The sequence below is a fragment of the Melospiza georgiana genome, chromosome 2 (genome assembly GCF_028018845.1).
Source record: "Melospiza georgiana isolate bMelGeo1 chromosome 2, bMelGeo1.pri, whole genome shotgun sequence".
NCBI classification, from domain to species: domain Eukaryota; kingdom Metazoa; phylum Chordata; class Aves; order Passeriformes; family Passerellidae; genus Melospiza; species Melospiza georgiana.
The window spans coordinates 74,042,966-74,065,970 of NC_080431.1; the positions used below are offsets into that span (position 1 = coordinate 74,042,966).

Sequence of the window (23,005 nt, forward strand, 5' to 3'; positions counted from 1 at the left end):
CTGTACACAGAAATTATGAGCATGGGGCAAATACAACATGATAAACTTCATAATTTAATACAGGAGTCCTCAGTTGTCCCATCTCCCTGGGATGTTATAATGGCTGGTAGAAAATTTCAAAAAAATGAGCCAAAGGTTCAAAAGCTTTCATTAAAGTTGTGCGCTGAAGCCTCTGGGAAACCCTCACTGAAATTCAGTCTAGGAATATATGACCTTAGAGAGCAATAATTAAGTGCATTCTAAAAGAACAAAAGGAGAGAAGCAGAACTTTCAGTGCCATAAAAATCTACCATATTATAATCTGCAACAGTGAAAATACATAAAGAGGAAGATGATGTCAACTAGGACTTGGCAACACCTGTTGAGAATACCAGCTTCCTGTAAGGAGCACAAATTAGGGTACTGCTGTAGAAAAAGAGGTGCTGTTCCCTACCTTTCCTGAGTCCTGGTGTTACGACACTTGATGCTGCATTGCATTGAGCACAGATGTGCCAGCACTACAGTTACTCAATACCTAAGCACAAAACTGAGTTTTGTGAAGTGTGAGCAGAATTTCTAAATTTAAGAACAGTGCCTATGTCATGGCATAAAGGAAACATCAGCCTTGATTCTGTGTCTGAAGAAGACAACTCTGAAGCCAAGTAACCTTCCCTTTAAGAGAGAGCTTTGTTTTTATCTGTGTGCTTTTCCCTTTCGTAACTGAAAGGGAAAAGAGTCCCACAAAAGCACAGGATAATCTGAAGAAAAGCTTAAAGGAACACTTATGAATTCCTGAGCTGGGGAGATGGATATGGATTATGTCACCGGGTCAGCATTAGAAGGTCCCAAGGAAAAAAAAAAAAAATTTGTTCAGGCTGAAGCTGAAAGACTATGGAAGAACACAAGCCTTTCTTAAGCAATACAGGAAAACATTGCAGTGGTCTATGAAGTCATGTTAATAGTGCAGAAGATTTAAACATCACTAAAAATCCCAATAATCTCTCTATAGATAAAAGGAGAGAATGTATGAAAGAATAAGGAAATCACATGCTTATTCTCCTCCTCTGAGAGACAATAGTTCTATGCCTGTGTGAATTAATAAGGACAATCCTAATAACACATAAAGATGTGCATGTAGGACAGGAATTTCACTTAAGTTGTTTTACAAATATTTTTCACTTCTCCACAGAAAAGCAAGATGCCAGCTGAAATGAACATTTCAGCTGAAATGGCAGCTGACTGCTTTTTGCCCTTTGCACCCTTGGTCTAGAAGAAATGATTGCCTAAAGTACAAACAAAACACATTGCAGTGAATGAATTTTCATGAAATTAATTTCACTTTTATATTAGGATATAGCTGGGGATAGACACTTGAGGAAGACTTAGAGGCCTGAGTGGCAGAAATCAAAAGAGCAAGGAAAAGAAATGTCAGAGAGAAAATAACAAATAAATTCTATCTTCTGCAATTTTTATCAAGATCATAATCAAGCTAGGCAAACCAGATTAAGCAATGTTGACCAGGGAAATGACCTGACCACATTTAGGTTGCCAAAACAGTGATCTCCCTCTTGGAGACACTGCTGCAGAAAAAAAAAAAATAAAACAAACATTGCTAAATAGGGAGGGAGACTTCTGTTTGCATGCTATTTTATTCACCAACAGTGACAGAATTTCACTGTAGGATAACAGGTATTAAATTTAGAAATTACTTATAATCTGGTCTGACTTAGTAAAGAAAAAGAAGAATAGATGCTAACTTGATTTCTGGATATCATTTCCCCCTATTTAAAAGCAAATATAATCAGCTTCCAAACCTTCTAGTTGAAAGTCAGCATATTCACGTAGCAACATTAAATCTTTAAGAAAGGCACCATTAGTTTACATATTTTAATCAAATTTTTACCATCAGACCAAAATGAAGAAGAATTTGGACAGAATAAAATAAATAATACTCTGTCTTGTCTCTTCCTCCAAAGCAATTTTAATTTAATGTCTCATAATAATTGTGTGCAGTAACATTTTTCTCTGATATGATTTCATTGCAAATTGTTAAATCTGATTGAAACCACTGCTTTTAATTAATTTAACATAATTTATGTGAAGAACAATCAGTAAAAGAAAATTTTAAAAAATCAGGAAAAGGTGCAAATGTGCACAGGAAAGTTTAATAAATATCAAAGGTGTTTTGGTTTTTGGTTTGTTTTTTTTTTTTTTTTTTCTTCTACAATAAATGGGCTTGCTCCTTTAGAATGTATTATACAATAAGCAAAGTAGCTGTTCTGAGCTTGACTGCACAGCCCTGATGTCCTGGCCCAGAATGAACTTGACTGCACAATTTCTGATGCCTAACTCTAAAATGAATTTGACATAATGGAAATAAGAAGAGCCTGCAGCTTCTTCTGAAGTCTGTCTCTTCTGTGCTTCGAGCTGGCAAAAAGCAGTTCGAAAGCTTACAAACAAAGAGGAGTGCTGCAATAGGAGATCAGAGTTGAAAACTCTAGAGTCAAAACTAAATTGAAATGGAGAAAAAGATGCAACAATAGCTCACAGTAATTACTGGGCCTTTGCTTCTGTTGACTCTAAAGCATGAGCTTCTTAATTTAATACTGAATCATAATTGAAATGAAAGATCAGATTTACTTTTAGCATAGACTGAGCTCTTCTAAAATTGGAAGAGTTATATTCCCTCTAAAATATTCGAGTGGCCCATATTAACAGAAATTCGATTGTATTCTGAACTTTTTGCAGTTTGGTTGGCTCCTATAAACTGAACATGATTTCTATGTAGGTTATTCAAACAGAAGTTAGCAGAATAATCTGGTTTACTTTGCCATCTCTTTCTTTAGGCCACCTTATTTTGTGTTCCTACTGTAGTTAAATGAATACTTGGAACCAAATACCTTGTTGGATTGGAAAAGAAAGGAAAAGCATATAATTTTCCTGAGGAGGAAACATAAAGGGTTTCTTTCCTTTACTTCTTTAAGTTGTCACTGACATAGTTCATGCTTTTATACACTAAATTAAAAGGTGAAGGAAAGGCATTCTTTTACCCAAAGCAAACAATAGAGCAGAGTTTTCAAATTCTGTCTAAATTCTTCTATTTTTGAAAACATAAAATAAGAGCTTTTGGTGCCTGAGAAAGCAAACAGAAGTCTGAACAATGACAACTGTTTACAGCCAGAATTCACATTGTTTGCATTAAGAGAAGAAGCAAAACCCCCTATTTTCTGCTTTAATTCTCTACATGATCAAGTATTGTCAAGCACATCATCAAGAGATGAGAGCAAAGCCAAGCCATGCTCTCCAGCAGTCCTGTTTAGTCACTGGGAATGTAAAACAAGGAACATTGGAAAAAACCCATTAAGGATGATCTGCCGTGAACATGTCTGAGGAAAAGCTTCCTCACAAGCAGGTGGAATAACCCCTCTACACAACAGCCCCCACACCTCTTGGCAACTCATACAATTCACCAAAAAGCACAATTCTAAGAAACCAGGACATGCTGCCAAAGTACAGCCTTTCAGCAGCTTTTTGTAAGGCAAAGAAGCTGCACATCCAGCCTGAGGCCAAGGCTCTGCTGGAAGAGCTGGGGAAGCAAAAGGGGCTCAGCACCATGGACACTGTGGGACATGGCTGGGGGTGGCACCCAGCAGGGGAAATGTTGGTATGGGACAGCCTTTGCCTTGTTACTGAAGGGAAGGAAGAGAAGGAAGGGAAGGAAGATTAGGAAGTGGTGGAAGGAAGTGGTGGAAGGGAGGAAGGAAGGAAAAGAGAGAGAGAGAAAGAAAAAGAAAGAAAGAAAAAAAGGAATGAAGGAAGTGGCGGAAGGAAGGAAGGAAGTGGCGGAAGGAAGTGGCGGAAGGAAGGAAGGGAAAGAAAGAAAGAAAAGAAAGAAAGAAAAGAAAGAAAGAGAGAGAAAGAAAGAAAGAAAGAAAGAAAGAAAGAAAGAAAGAAAGAAAGAAAGAAAGAAAGAAAGAAAGAAAGAAAGAAAGAAAGAAAGAAAGAAAGAAAGAAAGAAAGAAAGAAAGAAAGGAAGAAAGGAAGAAAGGAAGAAAGGAAGAAAGAAAGAAAGAAAGAAAGAAAGAAAGAAAGAAAGAAAGAAAGAAAGAAAGAAAGAAAGAAAGAAAGAAAGAAAGAAAGAAAGAAAGAAAGAAAGAAAGAAAGAAAGAAAGAAAGAAAGAAAGAAAGAAAGAAAGAAAAAGAAAGAAAGAAAGAAAGAAAGAGAAAGAAAGAAAGAAATCTTCACTCTCCAGCTTTTGCTGTATTTTCAGGCTAGATTTATTGCTTTTCTCCCACTTTCTCAATTCTGATCTGTTCTGAGCCTACACTTTCTATTGTTTAGTTAGAGCAGCACAGAGAAGCAAAGTGGTTTTCTCATCCTGAACTCTGCTGAAAACACAGGATCATGTCCCATCTGCTTTTTTCCATGCCCAGCACCCTCCTCCTCTATTTTTATGGGCCAGCAATTTCAGTGACCTTTTCAGTTTTCCTTGTCTGACTACTTTAGAATTACAATTTTTGCCTCTGGTAAGCTGGTCTTTATGCTCTGAGGAGCTGGACATTCTAGAGGTAAATTCTTCTCTCTGTGGAAAACAAGAACCACTGTGGGGGTATGAGCTGTATCATGCCTTTTTCCGCCAGGAACTTTAATAAGGCAGCTAAGCCAAAAGAAAGGGATATCAAAACATATTTGGAGCAGAAAAAAAAATTATGTTCTTGAAGAGGTGCCTTGCACACACTGCCTTTTACAGTAGGAACCAACAAGACTTATGACTCACCAGACCACATGAATCATTCCAAACAGCACCTGTTAAGCCTAGAACCATAGGCAAAGACTTCTGTTTTAATCCAAACTGTACAGAAATTTTGATACAAGATCAGCTTCCCATGTGATTGTAGCTTTTATAAATGATGCCAGATTTGCAAATTTTGAGACTGAGATAATTTCACTGAATGACATTTTAAGAGTCATTTCCCCTCAATTCATCAGAATTCCTCAAAACTACTTTAATGAATAAAACTAGTTTAAGAAGTAAATGACACCTTGTGAAAAGGATGCATGGACTTACTGGAGCCTTAAGGGACAAGAGAATTATTTTATTCAGATCTCTAAATAGCTACCAGCTTGTTCAAGTGCCCACCTGAACTGGAGGTGATTCAGCAACTGCAAGGTGATCAATGGAATTTTGTCATATTACTAAAGGGTAAAGTCAAGATGTACCTTTTGCATATTGAACCAACTGGTATTACCTGTGAAAAATACCTGTTGGAGTACTATACTAGCTAATAACACAAGCCAGTGTCTATCAGCTCATTTAAAAATAAATATAAATAATATTTTTCATCCATTTTATACATGAAGCATCCATCAAATACAATTGTTAGTAAGAGCATCCATTATTGTTAAAATGGAGAGCTCATAATTAGCTCTTAAATTCAAATCTAGTTGCTACTTTTAAATTTTTTCTCCTTCTGTGTGGTCACTCAAAACCCCTTATGTTCCTGCCACCACCTAATTTCATGCATCTCACTACAGTGTGATCTTTTCAAGCATTCCTTCTCCTTTGCAGTTCCTGCTCTCTTTCTACTCTGAATTGGTAAAATATCAAACTGTCCCTCCTCCCTCCTACAGCTTTTATTCACACACGACTGTTACTTCCATTCACTTTCCTGCCTTTCTGAAATATCCCTCTTTCTCTCTAATTCTGTTTTCAGCATTTGTATTTTCTTGTCTCTTGCTCTCATCCTTAGTCATTTAGACATACCCCTTTTGGTAGCATTTATTCCATATACCTTGGTGTCCATATACATCTAAAAAGGTATTTTTTCTTATTCAGTAACTGTCTCCTAAATTAACTTTCATATTTGCAAGCACAAGTGAATGGATATAACTAAGGTGGCTTTGTTCAGTTTTACTCATAATGCCACAGGGGTTTTGCTTCACATTTGAATTTCAAAGGATAGTATAAGCAGAAATAATGATTGGAACACTCTTGCTTCTGAAATGAGGTAAAGGTTTTCATTTTAACAAGCTCCTTATACCTCAAAGATGATAAGAACTTAATTTCAGCTGAAGTCAACAAGAAATAGGTACTCGGGAACTAAAATAAAAAGGCAAAACAATTTTAGTGGCTGCCTAGAGACAGAAGCGACCTTGAGCACTGAGTTAGAGATTAATTCAAAAATTGAAATCCTTGCCTTGAGGTGTTTGATCAATCCTTGCTTGATAGGTGTTTTCATATTTCCACATGCAGAGAATGGCTCTGAGGCTGTGAGAGGCGAGATGGCCATTGGCTTGTGCCATGGCAAATCCATACTGAACTCAACCCAGTGACCACGAGGCAACGTGTCAATGGCTGAAGGGTAGACTGTCTTACTGGAATGATGTAGGTAAATGTTCAGTGCTCATGTTTCATACTAAAACTCCCTGAATCACATTCATAATTTATTTGTGGTTCTACAGATGAAGATTATGACACAGACACTTTGAATAGACAAAGCTTCATACTCTCATATAGACCATGTTTTTTATAACCAGTGGAAAGGAAATAGCTCTTGTATTCTCTGAGTGATTTTGCTCCCATTCTGATGGCTTGCTTTTTCAGATTCAGGGTATATCTAACTTGTTTATTAAAAAAGATCTCAAGAATCTCCTCGCACAAACTATTGCAGATAACCCTTCAATACCCTATTTAATGGATGGCCAATTTCTATTACTTTGCAGCTTGTGTCATATGATAATTTTTTTAATCACTTCGAAACTGACTGAGCAGAATGATTCCTGAAGACTAGTTAGTTTGAGCACAAGGCAAAGGTCCAGCCTGGGGCAAAGCTCTGTATGAATAAAGCTCAGGGATTTTAGCCATTGTGTCCAGCAGTAGCAGCTTGGTTTTCACTTTTTCACTGTTAGCCTGGCAGTGCAGAAACACTGAGGGGTGAAAACCTCATTAAAAATCTTCAGTGTATTAGATGTGATATAATTCTGCTTGACAGTGTTACTTCAAAATTTGGCAAGTCAGAATGCTTGAACTGAATGTGCACTCCTCCTTAAACTATAAGGAGCTGAAGAGTCAGCAGTCTGGCATGAGACCATTTTTACTCACTGAGGCAATAGCAAAATGAAGATTTTAGAGGCAAGTGACGATTTAATCACAACAGAAATATAGAGTCTCTACTCTAGGCCAATTTACTAGCTGTATATGACACAGAACTGACAGGTCTGATAGCCAACACCCTTGGGGAAAAAAATATACCTTATTTAAAAGAATTGTTGGTATAATTTATTAGCTTCTGATCACATGCTTGAAATGTGAGAGTTAAGTTAGGAAACAGTTACTGCATCAAGACAATTCCACTGTATGTTACAGATTGCAGAAAGATGTGGGTGAGGAGTTGTGGTGATGAGACAGAAATCCAGCTGGAAGACAAATTCCTAAATTAATGAGATGAAATTATGCAGCAGTATATGCAGCGTTCCTGAATATCCTGAATATTCCTTTCCCCCTAGAATCTCTATTAAGGTTGTATTTTTGAGTAATCTATTTTATTTTGAAGTCCCAAAGTCTACGAGCTTCTCTGGCAATACAACCACTTGCTCTGATCACAAAATAAATGCCTCATATTTTGAGACTGGGTATGTCTAAGTTCCACTTCCAGCCATCAGATTAGATATATTTACCAACAACACTTAAAAACAGTTTGCTACCAGCTCACCTCCCCAAGATTCACTATTTCCAGATGGAAGTGTTAACACGGACATGGTTCATACTACATTGAAATGAATTTTTACTATCAAGGGGGATGCTAGGGTTTTTCTTCCATGAGTTCTAAACTTCACAGTCTCACGGAAAAAGAGACTTTGTTCCAGTGTTTGCACCCAGCTTCTCTTCACCAGGTTCCCAGCTGCCTTCTGTACCTTTAAATCTCTCTTCTTGTGCAGGGAAGTTGCATCGGTGTCTCAGTTTTGTGAAATGTTTTTGGCTCATCATGATGACAGTGAGTACTGAACATATGTCTGCATGCATTGTGAGGGGTGAAACTGAGTTTATCTGGAAAAGGCAGAGCACTGTGCACCCAGATGATCCCATATAGACATAAACCCACATCCCCAAATCCCAGAATTCCCAGAGTTGTCAGCAATATCTGAACTTATATTAAACAGCTGTTTTACCCTGGATCTTTCCATTAGATCTCACCCTGACAACATCTTTGCTTTTTTCTGCTTTTCTCTATGTTTTTGGGAGGCTTATGACATACTACTCCATGAAGATGTTGATAGGTAGATTACAGGGGCTGCAAGTTTGCAGTAAAATGACATTTATGACTTCTTCTCTGTGACTAATGCCCTTTCAGGAGGAAAATGATATTTGGCAATTTATTCTTGAAAAATTCATCAGGATTGGTACTCCTTCTTCTGCTGTTTTCTAAGTATCTGCAAATATTTTGACTGTTTGTCCCAGAAATTTTCCCTGATAACTGGGCAACATATAACCCCAAATATTCCTCCAGTTCTTGAATAAAATTATGAATGGCCTGAATTGAATGGCTCCTGAAGTATATGAGAATCAACTTCATCTGATTACAACATCTAACTCATCTAAGCTCTAATTTGATTTTGCCTAAGTCCACTTCAAAGACTTTTCTGTTTCTTCATAACTGCCCTAAATGGATAATTGTGGATCCATCTCTTTTTAAAGAAAGAACAACAAAAAAAAATCACTAAAGGTTTGAACTCTCACTTTTAAACAACCTTTTTTCCAACTCTTTGGGAAATTAATTTCTTGTTGGCTTTCTATTTTTATCAAACATAATATTTTCTTGATGCCTTTCCTAATTTTTGAAAGTACAGCTCATTTTACATTTTGCCCTTCTGAATTTCCCCCTGGATTTTACCTAACATTTATAAATTTTTAAGACTTGGGCTGTTATTACCACAGTGACTAATTCAGCTTTCACTTTTTCAATGTTGATTACTTGAGTTTCACAACTGTGACAGCATAGCAAACTAGTTTTGAAGTTCATGTTACTTCCTAATTTCCTTTCAGCACAAATTCATAAAAATTGCTTCTACACTATATAATTACTCAAGGGCAAGTTGTCTTTCTCCTTAGAAATATTTAGTGGACTAATCTGTTTCATTCTCCCATTTTTTGGCTATTTTTCTTGACTGGTGAGAATAAAACCTAGAATTATCTGACTTATACTTATTTTCTATATTCTCCGCCAAAACCGGATTAATGAATGCTTGGTCACTTTGGATGGGATTTATTTCAGTAAAGTGAAGTTATACTAAATTCTCTATAAGATATGAAAAGAAATAGAAATTTTTACAGCAAAATGGTCATCTGACTCAGGTAAAATGTGTTCTTTAGGGCAAGGTAAGTTATGGCTATACCTTTCTGTTAGCTACAGAGGGGGCCTGAAGGGTTATATACTCTGTGCTTCCCAACATGAGCAAAGCCTGAATTCAGATCAATCCACTAAATATTTCTAAGGAGCTTAATCTACTTGTCCTTCTAGCTGGTGTGATCCCATTAACATGTGACAATGCCTGTGCTCTCAGCTCCTTTCCTCTCCAGAGGTTTTCTTTTTACAGATCTGTCACCTAAAGATATCCCCTACAATCAAGTATTGATCCTTTGGATCTATTTAGCAACACATTCTTGCTCGATTTTCAATCACATTGTACTTTAAAAGAATCCAGTCAGGTGCACTGATTTGCCCATTTAAATCACTGCCCTGATTATATACAATATGTAAATCAATGCTCTGATTGTACACCAAGCAGTGCTCTATACATTACTACAAAGCAAGTTTACACAGTTAACATACTGACTAAGTAGGATTAATGCTAAAAACACTACAGAAATCTATAGAAAATTGCAGCTAAAGGCCACAGAAACCGATGGACTGTCCCCTGCCTGAGGACAGTCATGCAGCATTCACACCACCACGGGGAAGAAAGCATCCTAAGGATATGGTCAGTGCCTCTGCAAACAATTCCTGCAGGGCAAAGGGAATATCTGTTACAGTCCTGACACTATTACACAAAAGGGACAAAAAGGCTGATCAAAGAAGAAAATATACCAGGCTCTATAGAGATGTTTCAAACATTTTCTTAGACAGCTGTGTTTTGGAAAAAAGAAAATCTGAGAAAGAAAACCAAATGGTATTTGCCATTTATCATAGTTTTGTAACTAGGTAACAAAATGCACTATTTACCCTGAGCAGTTTTTCTGCTTTTACCAGGAACAAAATAACCATTTTAAATTAGAAAGCTGAAAGCTTCTCTGTACCAAAGGAGGGAAGTCAGTCTGAAGGTCAAATATAACTGCAGCAAATACAGACCACAAATATTTCCTGTAAGTAAGCACAGAGTTCTTACATTCTATCCTGCTCTATATGGACATTTTTGGAGTAGAAATTGAAGAAGGCTCTGTTTTTTCAAATGCATATTTTATTTTTGGCTACAGGTGTGAGTGAGAAGGTGGGTAGGAGTTGTGTGGGAGGAACCAAGTACAAAGAAATGTTTAAACTGTTCATAAAGAATAGCAAATGTTTCACCAAAAAACAACAGCAGGACGATGCACAGACACAAGATGAAATCTGATTAAGATAAGATCCCTCTGCAAGAAAGAACCTTGTATAAAACAGTAGAGACAATAGTGAAGTGAGATGCTCAAATACTGGTGCTGCAAACTAGGTTTATACAGTGCCACATACCAGTGACAGAAAACCCCACAGAGTATCTGCACCAGCCCCTTCCCAACCCGTAGTTGTTTAATTCTCAGAAAGCAGCATGGGAAAAAAAATAGTGTCTTTCCCCATATAGGTGCACATCCTGATACTACACCAGATCAACAGGAAAATCACACAGAATGCTTTGGTTAACTTCATTCACCTGATTCAGGTTAGATGAGAGGGGAAATGGAAGTATTATGAGTAGTAGTACTATGTATGTCTTTGCAATGCAGCCTGTTCTTTTTCTACTCCTTCCTGCTGCTGTTGAGCAATGACCCATCAGAAAAGTTGTTTTATTCCCTTAAAGTAACCTGTGGATGCATTGCCTGGGAGCAGTCATCTTGCCCCAGAGCAAGCAGTCTACTTTTCATCTTGATTCTACTTTCAGGCTCCAAGTCACGCTGCATCCAGCCGTTGTGAACATGAAGCATTTCTACAGGAGAATGAAATAAAACTTATACTGCCTTTATGGTTCAGGATTTTATGTTACTTTTATTTGTGACTAAGGAAGCATGATAGCTGAAAAAGTAAATATATATCAAAGGGACAAACTGACATGAAATGTGAGATGCAGTTTAAGACACCTAAATATAGACATGAATGCATGTGGTGCTTAAGCTTAAAAGTCAATAGAGGTACTATAGCTTAGGGAGAAATTCAGCCTGCTCTATACAGCTCACAGTTGGCCACCTGAATGTCCTCTCACTTCCCTTGACATTAATGGCAACCAGACACCCAGCAAACATGAAGATGTCTATTTGTAAGAATCTTAATCTGAGGTTTAACCTTGCACAAAGACGTAAAATTCAGTAACTTCCAAAGTTAAGATGCAAATGCAAATACTTGCTGTTAATTCCTTATGCGTATTATTTCACAGTAATTCTCCCATTTGTACACTTGATGCAGCCTTACAGAAAATGATGAAACTGTTTGAAACAAAATGTCATCACAGGAATTCAAGGAGCAATATGCACTAACTATTTCTGTGAAACTGTAAATATGTATTTTGCTGCTGAACTTGCATGTGTAAACTAATTGCCTCTGTTTTAGGTCCTGTACCTATTGAAAGAACTGCCCACTGGGCACTGAAAATGCTTGGAAGCATTCAGGCTAGAACACCTAAAAGAAAGACTTATGTTTTATCAAGGCTTTAATTTGAGATTGTAATCCAAAAAAATCACAACAATGTGGCAATTTTTCTTTGAAAACGACTGTATTGCTTCTCCTGCCTCGCCAGGACTTTCCCCTAAAAATTGCAATGTATTCACTATGTACATACTTCCAAAAATTATAGGACTTTCTGTCAGGGTATATGCACAATGGGTGGCCATTTTATGCACGTGGCTCATGGAAAAAAATTGTTCTAATGCAGGTGGTTTTGACTAACCAGCAGTGGATTCCCATTGTTGTTTTAATAGGAAAAATATCCCTTAGCTTTGGGAGTGGAACTTAAACCTGCAAGAATAGCATCAAGGAACATTACATTTTATTTTTATTGAAGACTGCATTCTCATAACAGATGGAGAACTTGGGGTTAGATCTGATTTCAAGCAGCATCTAAACCTGGCCCAGACTCCTAAAATGATTTTAAACAAATCATTTAACACGCTGGCACCTCATTTCTGCTGCTCTACAATGGAAATGATTTTTCCATGGATATTCTGAACTGTTTCCTTTGGCCTATAAGCATCTGAGATGAAAATTAATCTGAGTGTGGACATGTACTAAATCAAGCATTAATGTCAATTAGAATTCAAAAAAGCTACTTGATAATAGTTATGATATACTTAGTTTGAGGAAAATACTACAGGGGAGGATATTGTCTAGTACAGTGATGAATTTACATTGGTGATGTGTGTGTGTTACTTCATTTTAAAGACATTCAGAAATGAGAAAAAAATTAGTTGGGTGGTGACGCTAATGAGTATAATGAATTGTAATCCTTAATTTTATTTTAGGAAAACACTATAAGGGAGGAACCCCAGTCTTCTCATGAGCATACCACAGAAATTAATTTTTGGGCTATTTGAAACGTTTTACTGTCCAACACAGATGATTTTCCATGATTCTTCAATTGACCTTCAAGGTTCAGATAGGATTCATTTGTTTTCTCTGAAAAGGAGCATTGGGAATATCAGCCTCTTTCAGAGACAATTTGCAAGCATTTCCAATTAAATGAAAACAGGAAAAACCTGTTATCCCCTATTTTCTTGAAGTTTCAGCCGAAGGCAGATCGCTGCCATTACTGATCCTGGGCCGCCACCTGGTGGCATTTGGGAAAAATAAATTCAAATTTCACTCGTCTATGGGGCCAAGGCTGCAGCACCGTCCTCCCCAGTGCTCCCGGAGGGCTGCAGGGTCGGATCCCTCCCTCTCACATCCCGACAGTCAGGCAGAAGGAGAGGCAGAGATTATGGGATTTGTCCAAGCCTTGTAGGCTGACTCTGGGACGATGTACACACCCCCAGTGTGTCTCTCCAAGGCAATGCTTATAAAGGAAAAGCCTTGCTGGGTCTCACTGGTGGATTTGCAGTCTGTTTTAGGTACATTTTTGTAGGTACATTCCCGAAGGTGAGAATACACAGCTCTCAACCAGTCAACATTGCCATACTCACAGCATAGGCATGAATTTGGAAAGAGCCCGTGATCCTCACTGTCCTGGGAGCCTGAGGCTTAGGAAAATGAAGCAGCCTGCCTATGGTCACGCAGAAGGACACCAGCTAAATTGATTAAATTGAATGAATTGAATCACAGAACCAGCTGGGTTGGAAATGGTCACCTTTAAAGGTCACCAAGTCCACCTCCCCTGCAATGGGCAGGGACAACGATGAAAGGAGTAGCATTCTGGAAGATAATAAATATTACAGGGATTGGCCAAAAAGCAGGTCACATCAAATTGTAAGGGTGGCAAAATATCACAATAGAAGAACTCTTGTGGCTTCACTGTAATTTTGCAATACCAATCTCATAAGAAATTAAATTCAGATCTCTAAATCACTTACTGTGCTTCCTGTCTGTAAGAAATTTAACCAATCTTCATCTGATTACAAATAGCAGCTTTGAGGGGACTATTTGTTCTTGCTAATCAGATTTGTCATGTTTTGAGAAACAAACGGGAAAAGTATTTCTGTAGGGAAATAGTTGTTTCTGAGGGATGAGACAAGAAAGAACAAACATAGAAAAACAGACATTTTTTCTGCAGTTCTTATAAAACCAAGGTGCCTGGGACCCTTCCCTAGAAAATGGTACAAGATTAATGAGCCCTGTGCATGAAACCGTTTTTTTCTGAATATGGCAAAATGGATCCATAATAGTTATTTGTGATTAAATAAATAACAAGGGCCTGACTGGATGATTGCCTGGGGATATGTACAGAGTCTAATTTAGTAATAATTTCCATCCCTCTCTGCTCAATGAACAAATAAACAACTCTTGCATGACAAGTAAATGCTGATGCAACACTAGTAACATTAATTAGAACCTTATGGAAAATGCCACTACAAAACAGAAAAAAATAGAGTTAAAAATTTTACTGTGGCTGTAACATACAGTTGTAAATATAAATCCTGCTTAAAAAGAAAAGAAAATGGACTTTTAAATTTGTATTTGAACTTCTGGATTTTTGAATACAATGTACTGTGAAAGGCTTTGATCCCATTAGTCTCTGTTAGTCAGCCCTATTTTGCTGCATCTAACCAAAGAAAAATAAATTGCATAATTGTCCTGAAGAGACTTCTGTTTCTATTATTTGGGTTTCTTGTCAGTGCTCTTCCTGACACAGGCCTTTTACTTCTTTATCTCTTCATAAGGATAACTTTATAGGAATCTACTTGGATTTTCTTGCAATTCCCTAGAAACTTTCCACTTGGACAGCTCTTTAAAGCACTCTTGGGAGGAAAGGGTTAAAAGCAGCAGAGTGCAGAGGAGGATGTGAGATTCCAAGAGACCTTGCAGGTGGGAATGCTGAGCATGAGGCCTGGAGAATACCAGTGTGGGAATACACCCCTTAGATTATGCTCACTGCTGTCTGTCCTCTCTGTTTTGAGAAACAGGATTTCTGTTTAGAGATAATGTAGGTGTCTGAGGGACTTGGAGGCACTCTCAGGGACCTGCCTGAGCTCCCTGCTTTGGGAGAGAGAAGATCAGAGCTCAGAGATCACAAAAGGCACAGAGCTCACAGCATGGTGGCAAGCTCCATGTGTGTGGGCCCTCAATAAGTGGGTGCAAAGAACAGCCCTGCCAGCCCTCAGGGTGGGCTCAGCCTGATGGTTCCTGTGCTCCCACTCCTGTGTCTGCCCAGGTGCTGCTTTGGGATCCCCTGGTTAGTGACGTAATGAAATAAATTTACTGTTTTGCATTTCAGATGTAGTCTTGTGGTGCTATGCCTGCCTGCCTGTGGGGACTCCCAACAGGACCAAAACACCCTTTACTTGCTCTTGCTCATTTTTTCTTACACTTTTAAGGAACAGGTCTAGATAAAATACACTGTTGTGATCCTCACGATGTCAGGTTACTGCCTCCCTTTGGTGATAACTTATCCAGATTTTCTATATATAGCAAAACACCTCCAGCCACCTCTTTACAACTTTTTACTTGAAAGGTAAAAAACTTTGAAAGGTGTAAGGCAAATTCACTTTTCGTAGAATAGGCCAAGACAATCCAAAGCAATGTAGGAAAACCATATCCAGCTTTCTTATGAATTTAAACATTGACCAGGAAAGTGTTGAATGAACACATTACAAACCATCCAGGCTGAAGCCATCTTCCATTCTCAACTCTAACTAAATTACAGCCAGGGATGCAGGATTCACAGGGAAAGAAGGCACAACAGTGGGAAGCAGTGTGATACCACAGCCTAGTGCATCCACCATTTATCTGGGGTAAATAATTCCTGCATTTCAGCTCTTTGCCTTAAGGCTATTGTTGTGTTTCACATGAAACAGTCACATCTGCATCAATTTGGGATAGTTTTTTTTTTTCTCCTGTAAGGAATGTGAATAATGTCAATGGATATTTAACTACATTTTCAAGGCTTTCATTGTTATTCAAATTTCTTTATATTCAGATTATTTCAGTCAGATGTTCAATTACTTGACAGAGCCTAAAACACAAATGTTCTGGTTTTAAAATGTGTGATATCAATATATTCATGAATGAAAAATTAAAAATATGTTTTTGAGTCTAAGTATGCAAAATATAACCTCAGGCTAAAAAGTATTTAATCCAATAAAACTTGAAAAGAATTTCAGAGGGATCATCAAATTCATCAGAGGCAGAGAGATAATGAACATAACCTAATTCCTCTCCTTGTTGAAGTGAGCTATTTCCTAAGCACTTGAGTGCACACTAGATGGCAGCCTGAGCATAGATTATTTCATCCTACTGCTTTTTCTCCTCCAAGAAAAGGTGAAATTGAGAAATATCCTTGGACTCAGGTGTGTGTTTTGGGAAAACTGGAACTGGATGATGGGCCAAAATATGGGATGCTTAGGTCTGCAATGTTCTTAGGTCCTTCCTGAGGTGTCACTGTAGTGTAGGTAGCATTAAGTAGAGAAAAGTCTCATTCCCTGCTAAATGCAAGTAACAGCAGTAACAAATGCTCTAAAACCCAAATGCAAAATAACCAAAATATTCAGGAATAAACTGTTTGCAGCTCAGATTTCACAACATGGAAACGAGAAAAATTTCTTTGTGTGCCCCTTGCAGCACAGCCAAAGAACAAGATGCAGAAGCTGGTGAGGCCAGCCCAAGAGAACACTTACAGACAAGATCTGATCTCCCCGCTGCAGCTCTCCGCTGAGATCCGCTGGCCCACCTGCGAGGATGAAAGACACGAAAATGCCTTCCCCGTCTTCACCTCCCACAATGTTGAAACCAAGTCCTGTGGAGCCCTTGTGCAGGATGATTTTTCGAGGCTCTCTGTACAGAAACAAAATCACAATGTTTAGGCACTCTTACTGCATATGCATTTTTCATAGCTTCTTAAGCATACTATATTTTGCCTAAGACACAATGGCCTGCTATTGTCTAAAGAAACCACATAACAGATGACCAAGCTGTTAACAGGTGAACAGGTAAGGTAGGAATCAACCAGCATTAATTTTTTTCCCTCATGGTTGAATTGAAACATCCCTATTAATTTCACCCCATCGGAGTCATCTTCACTATATTAAGTGACAAATTTATTAAAAGGAAAAACAAAACACTGAATGTATGTAATAATCTAATTTACAGCAATGTTATATATCCAGATATCCAATCTTTATATAGAACTTTTTTATTTTAAATTCTAGTCTTGCTTTTGCAACAAATGAACAAAGAAAAAACTTACAACTCCAAGAAAAGCAATGGCAGCTGTGATCCTGACAGATTTGGAGCAAATAACATTTACATGAGCGAGCTAATTCAGCAGAATATCATTAAAAACTTTGGTTTGACACTATCAGGATCTTGCATTTTTAAGTCACATTGCAGCTTTATCACTGAACCAGCCCAAGGGGTACCTGCTTTTTCCATGCTTTTAAAAAACTATTAATTATGATGGAAATCAATAAATAATAACAGGTATATCTCACACAGCTCTTTTCATCTGTAAATTGAAAATGTGACCCAGAGGATGTAAACATAACATGCAATTTACTGATGGGAATACTTATTTCCAGAAATAGATAACTTTCCTAAGCAATCAAGGTAGCATCCTTGAGAGAGGGTCCCAAATATTTTTGTTCCCAGTCTCTACATACGAGGCCTCAGAGCTGGCTCTCCCTTGGATACACAAGCACACACAACCACATATACATACACACACTCCATGTTTATTGGTACTTACCCCATTTCAAATCCCACTAAAATTTAATTTTCAGAAAAAGTGTAAATGCTGTTCAATTATGATGTATAAATTTTAAGCCCAGCCCTGCAAGTCTTCCAAACATACATATAGGTATCTGTGACTCCTCCCAGAGAAATAAGATGCTCTACTCATTCTTTAAGTTTACAAAAAAAATCTGCCAGCAACAAAATCACACATTCTACAGAATGCTTCTTGTATAAAAGATTCAATATTTCCTCCATATTATAGCATCGTTCTGCATCACACAAATGGATCTTTCATTTCCGTTTTGTTTTTAAAGAACAGAGAAAAAAGGAAGAGAAGTGATTAAATTGAGCGATGCCTTATTTGATACAAGTTTAATCTTATGGACACATGGAGACTTTATCTTGACATGATACTTCTGAAATCACAGGCAGTTGTTAATCTTTGCCCAGTGCTAAAATTCAAATGATATCCCCAGCTTGATTATGATGTTAAAGTAACATCTCAGTTTTCCGAAACAGAAGTGTCATATATTTGAAAGAGAAGACTAAAGCAACATATTAGTCCTACTCCATATGGTCCTTCATCCCTTGACTTTCATAATGTTGTAAAGTCAGAAAACAGTTAAAAATACAGCTGTGAGCAAAAGATATATTGTATTGAATTTGTGTATTTTTGAAGTATTTTTAAGAATTAGAAAATAAAGGCAGAGGGTTTTGGTTTTTTTTTGCATCACTGCTGTTGATTTGCCTTGTAGCAACTCCTTTAACACCTTGCTAAATATGTGCAGAGTAGACATAATGCAATCCAGAATCTAAGAAGTCTAAACAGGTTTTTAATTAGAAGTGTGGCCTGGGGGTTGGAGCAGAACTAGGACAGTGAGCTGAAAGCATTATTTCTCTTCTCCGTTTAGCCCATGCACTGCTGAGCGTTCTTGGCAACTCATTTGTTCTCCCAGCTTCAGTTTCCTCATCCACAAAATGATACAGTGACACTTGTCATCTTCAAGCCCTACTCATCAGAAATACTTTGCAAGAGTTGAGCAGCTGCCATTTATTATTTACCAGAATATTGAGGAAAAAGAGGCAGCAAAGTCAAACCAATATATTTGCATGCTCTGCTGGTGAGAAATCAGAAGAGATCTTGTTCAAAATAAAAATGAGTACTTTCACATATGACAGGCAGCTTGGATCAAATTAGTTGAAAGCCAGAGCCATTGACAAAACTAGGTCAATACAACTGGGTATCTACTGAATAGTAAGCTGTGCAGCTCAACAAAATGTTGGCCCAGTTATTAATCCCTGTCTCTGATCAAGTCAGCAGATTTATGCCTAAAGTGCTGCCAGTGCTGTTTTATAATGTTGGCCTTTTGACAGCAAAATTCACATTCTGCTCTTGGATGATTATGTTCAGAGGAAGTTCAGACAATAAGGGGAAAATGTCAGAAGCTGTGATTAGAATGCAATGGGTTTCTGCCCCTGCTCTTTTACCTAATCAGATCATTTTGATCATGACTCAGATTTGGCTGAATATAGGCTGACCATCCTTAGCATGTCTTTGTTTTTCTTTCATGTCTGAGTACCCTGCAGAATCTGAAATGTGGACTCAAGAACACCTAAGTGCTGTTGTCATTATAAAAATAACCTTTAGCCCTTACTGTACTACAAAAGCTATAGGAAGTAGAATGTACATGCCGATTCACCTTAATATAATAAATATGCTTTAAAAATATGCATTTGCATAGTGTACTTAGAATGACAACAAAGAAAAGGCCAAATGATGGTAAAAATGTTGATATAAAATTTATGAAGTAGGACAAGTATTTATTAAGGAAACCAACTACAATACTAGCCACTGCCCAAGTGATCTTTTAAAAGTGATGCAACAGTTAGTTACCTGCCAATGCTTTATCAAGACTCACTGAAATGTCTAAGCTGAAGATGAGGATGTTACATATTTTCTCACCTGGTATAAAAGTTACAGTCAACCCTTAATGATATTTAAGGGGGTCTAAGAACAGCTGTTCCAATTTTTCTTGAATATGTGGGAAACAACAATAGGAAAAATTCCTGTGCCTCTGTGAAAAATCATTATTAATGTAGTTCCAGTACACATGAGAGAACTCAAGATAAAAAGCAGATAAATGCTGTAAAGGAGGTGATGGAATCAAACACTTAAAGATGACATGATGGTGGGAGAGTTGGGAACTGAAAGAAAAGTAACTCAAACGTGAATGATGCTTGCTTGTAGTTAATGCACTCAGAATGTCTACCTGCCTGCAGAAAACAGCAACTAAGGCAGAACTTATTTTAAGATGGGGGTGGTTGGGCACTGAACAGGCTTCCCAGGGAAGTGGTCACAGCACCAAGCCTGACAGAGCTCAAGGAGCATTTGGACAACGATCTCAGGCACATGGTGTGACTCTTGGGATGTCCTCTGCAGGGCCAGGATCTGGATTCACTGATCCTTCTGGGTCCCTTCCAGCTCAGCTTGTTCTGTGAAGATGTTTTATTTGGATACAATAGATGGCACTCTATAGCCACCCTGGAAAAGGGAGCAGTCTGACATACAGTGTTTCTGAAATTCATGTTTCAGGCTCCAGCTTTAACTATTTATCCCATTTACAATTTCTTCTGTGATAAATACAGCTGAAGTTAACTTTGTAGGTGCTAACAAAGCATACTAGCACTTTAATTTGGTGTGTGCATGTTTTATACCCTCCTGCAGCTCTGTACCACATACAAACAGAGCAGAGCAGCAGGGGAAATCAAGCAAAAATTAGAAAGGAGTATGAGATGAAAACATTCCTGGACTGACAGAAGACAGCAGAAGGGAGGGGAAAAAAAAGAGAAGGGAAAAAAGGAAAGAAAAAAGGAAAGAAGAGAGAAATCAGAATAAAGGGAAGCAGTGCCTCTGTAAAGGAGATCAGGGAAGGAAATAAAAAGGTAGGGAAAGAAGAAAGGAAGATTTACATTAATAGATCCAGGAGTAAAGCAGCAAATAAAGTCCTGCAATCCACACAAATTTACAGGCTGAGAAATCAATGGCACAATCAATTTGGATGGACTTGGTTACTTGCTTAGGGGAATGCATCAGATCAGATTCTGTAAATCACATTATAAACTGCAGGCCTGATGTAAGAGCAAAGGATTACGAAATTAATATTTGAAAACAATAAGTAGCAACAAAATGTCAACACTTAAGAAAATGTCTTCTGTCATAAAAATGCAGTGACCAAAACCAAATCATAGTGCAGCATTTCTCTCCTTAGCAGGTTTGTTTGGTTTATGCATGTTTAATTTGATCACTACCTTAAAAACAGCAAGTGCTTTTTATTTACTACATTTGTACCGAATATTTGGTTTGATCAGTTTACTTTTAACAAACAGAAAATGACAAGAGAAAAAAATGTGACTATTACTATCATTCTTCTATAGAGTGGAATCCATAGTAATTATAGATCTAATTTAAGAGATTAAAACTGGACTGATAAATGATGGGGAAGGGCTTTCTAAAAACAAGTAATTCTTATAATAATTAAATGAAAGAAAATCCATGATTAAATTGATTTTGTTGTGCTGCTGGCAACATTAAAGAAAAGAGTCAGTTTTAGTATTCATCTCAATTGACACGGCTCTGTCTTTCTGTTTCTTTTGTACCATCTATAAAATTGAAGTGCTGACACGTTTTGTGCTTTTTGAAATACCTACAGAAATTTTAAGCAACACTGGGTGCTTTCAAACATCAGACCCTAGGGATTTCTTCAGTTTTATACAATCGATGAGGTGTCTCAAATCTGCAGAGGCTTTAGAAATATGGCTTTGATCTTGATTTGGCTGCAGTTTTTTTGTTGTTATGGCTTCTAAAAACTTTTTTCTTTTTGTTGTTATTGTTGGTTTTTTGCCTTTCCTCCTTCCCCCAAACTGCCATTTTCTTCAGAAAGGATGTTGAAAGCATACATAAAGTCTTTGTTGCTTTGGTGTTATAGTAACACAGATCACAGAAAGCCTAGAAGAATATTTATCTTATTGTTTGCTTTAGGGTAGTATCAATATACAAGTCAGGGCCCACAACCTTTATACTCTTACATAGTGCAAGAAAACCCATCCCAGCTATTTGAATGAGCAAACAGCAGGAGGTGAAGTTGAAGTTATATTATTTGGGTGAAGTCACATTAGTATATCAAGGAGAAGAGCACGCAGGGGATAGGACAACAGGAAATGGCTTTAAACTGAAACAGGGTGGATTTAGATCAAATACTAAGAGGAATATATCTGCTGAGAGGCTGGGGAGGCACTGGCACAGGTTGCCCAGAGAAGCTGTGGATACCCAGCCCCTGCAAGTGTTCAAGGCCAGGCTGAATGGGCATTTGAGCAACCTGGTCTAGTGGAAGATGGGGTGGGGTTTGAACCTGATGATCTTTAAAGTCCCTCCCAACCCAAGCCATTCTGTGATTCTCTGAAAGAACCCACACCAAATCTAAGGCAGCAAGGCCCCTTCTCCTAAGCAGTATAAATATGTTTGGCTTCTAACAATCCACAGTGTGAGCACTGAGTTACACTAGATTCATTTGGTAAATCAAGCCATTTCATTTTCACAACAATAATTCCAGTTTTCCTCTCATGCTTCAAAAAATTCTGATAAATACCTGTGTATTTATTTTTGGCAACCAAAGGACATTCACACTGGAAGAACCTAAAAAAAAAGGTGATTCAAATAGATTGTTCATTCTTCACAGCACTGAACACAAGAAGATTGGAGGGACAGAGTAAGTGCCAATGTGTGATGGTTTAAAATCTGATTACTCAAACAAGAGATGATATGAAATTCTAAGTGGTTGAAGGCCTGAAATATTCACACGCACCTTTGTAAAAGGCTTTGAGTTTTGGTGGAACCAAGCTTTCTTTGTATAGATTTTCTTTCATACTTCTACAACTTTTGTTTCACACGAATGAAAAATCTGTCTGTACTGCTCTCATCTATTGTTTTATTGTAATACCACTTCTACTGCACCTCAGCTTCTACTTTTCCCCTTGTTATTCCCTCTTAGGCTTGGCAAAATCTTTCCATTATGATGTGAAACATCTCCACCCTTTGCTTTTCCTCCCTGGCCCTCCCTCTCATGTGCCTTTATTGCAGTGACCAAAGCACCAGCACCTGGCAGTGGTAGGGGACTACAGACCTTCCTTTCTCAGTTCCCAGTCCTTCATCACCTCGTGGCACCTGCACACACCAGAGTTACCCCTGGCCCTGTGAGGTCTCATCCCTGAGATTGACTTTAATCAGTGTCATCCTACTTTCAATTATTGTTGAAAATAACATAAAATAAGGAAGCCTTCCCCTTATCTACTGCTTTCATATTGACCATCACAGTCCAGAGGGGTAACTTTGCCTGCATAAACTGAAACAATGCTTTGGCCTTCTAACTGATTAGTGACTTACTTTATTTCACCAAATATTGGTATACTAACA

The 23,005-nt window shown here is 37.8% G+C and overlaps 1 protein-coding gene across 14 annotated transcripts in view; it reads right to left on the reverse strand.

Moving 5' to 3' along the window:
- Window positions 1-23,005, reverse strand: part of DLG2 (discs large MAGUK scaffold protein 2) — a 983,427-nt gene that overhangs the window by 198,277 nt on the left and 762,145 nt on the right. For all 14 annotated transcript variants that reach the window (XM_058044765.1, XM_058044759.1, XM_058044856.1 and 11 more), the window contains one exon: window positions 16,482-16,638. In XM_058044765.1, coding sequence (XP_057900748.1) covers window positions 16,482-16,638 — 157 coding nt within the window. The remainder of the gene's footprint in view (window positions 1-16,481; window positions 16,639-23,005) is intronic.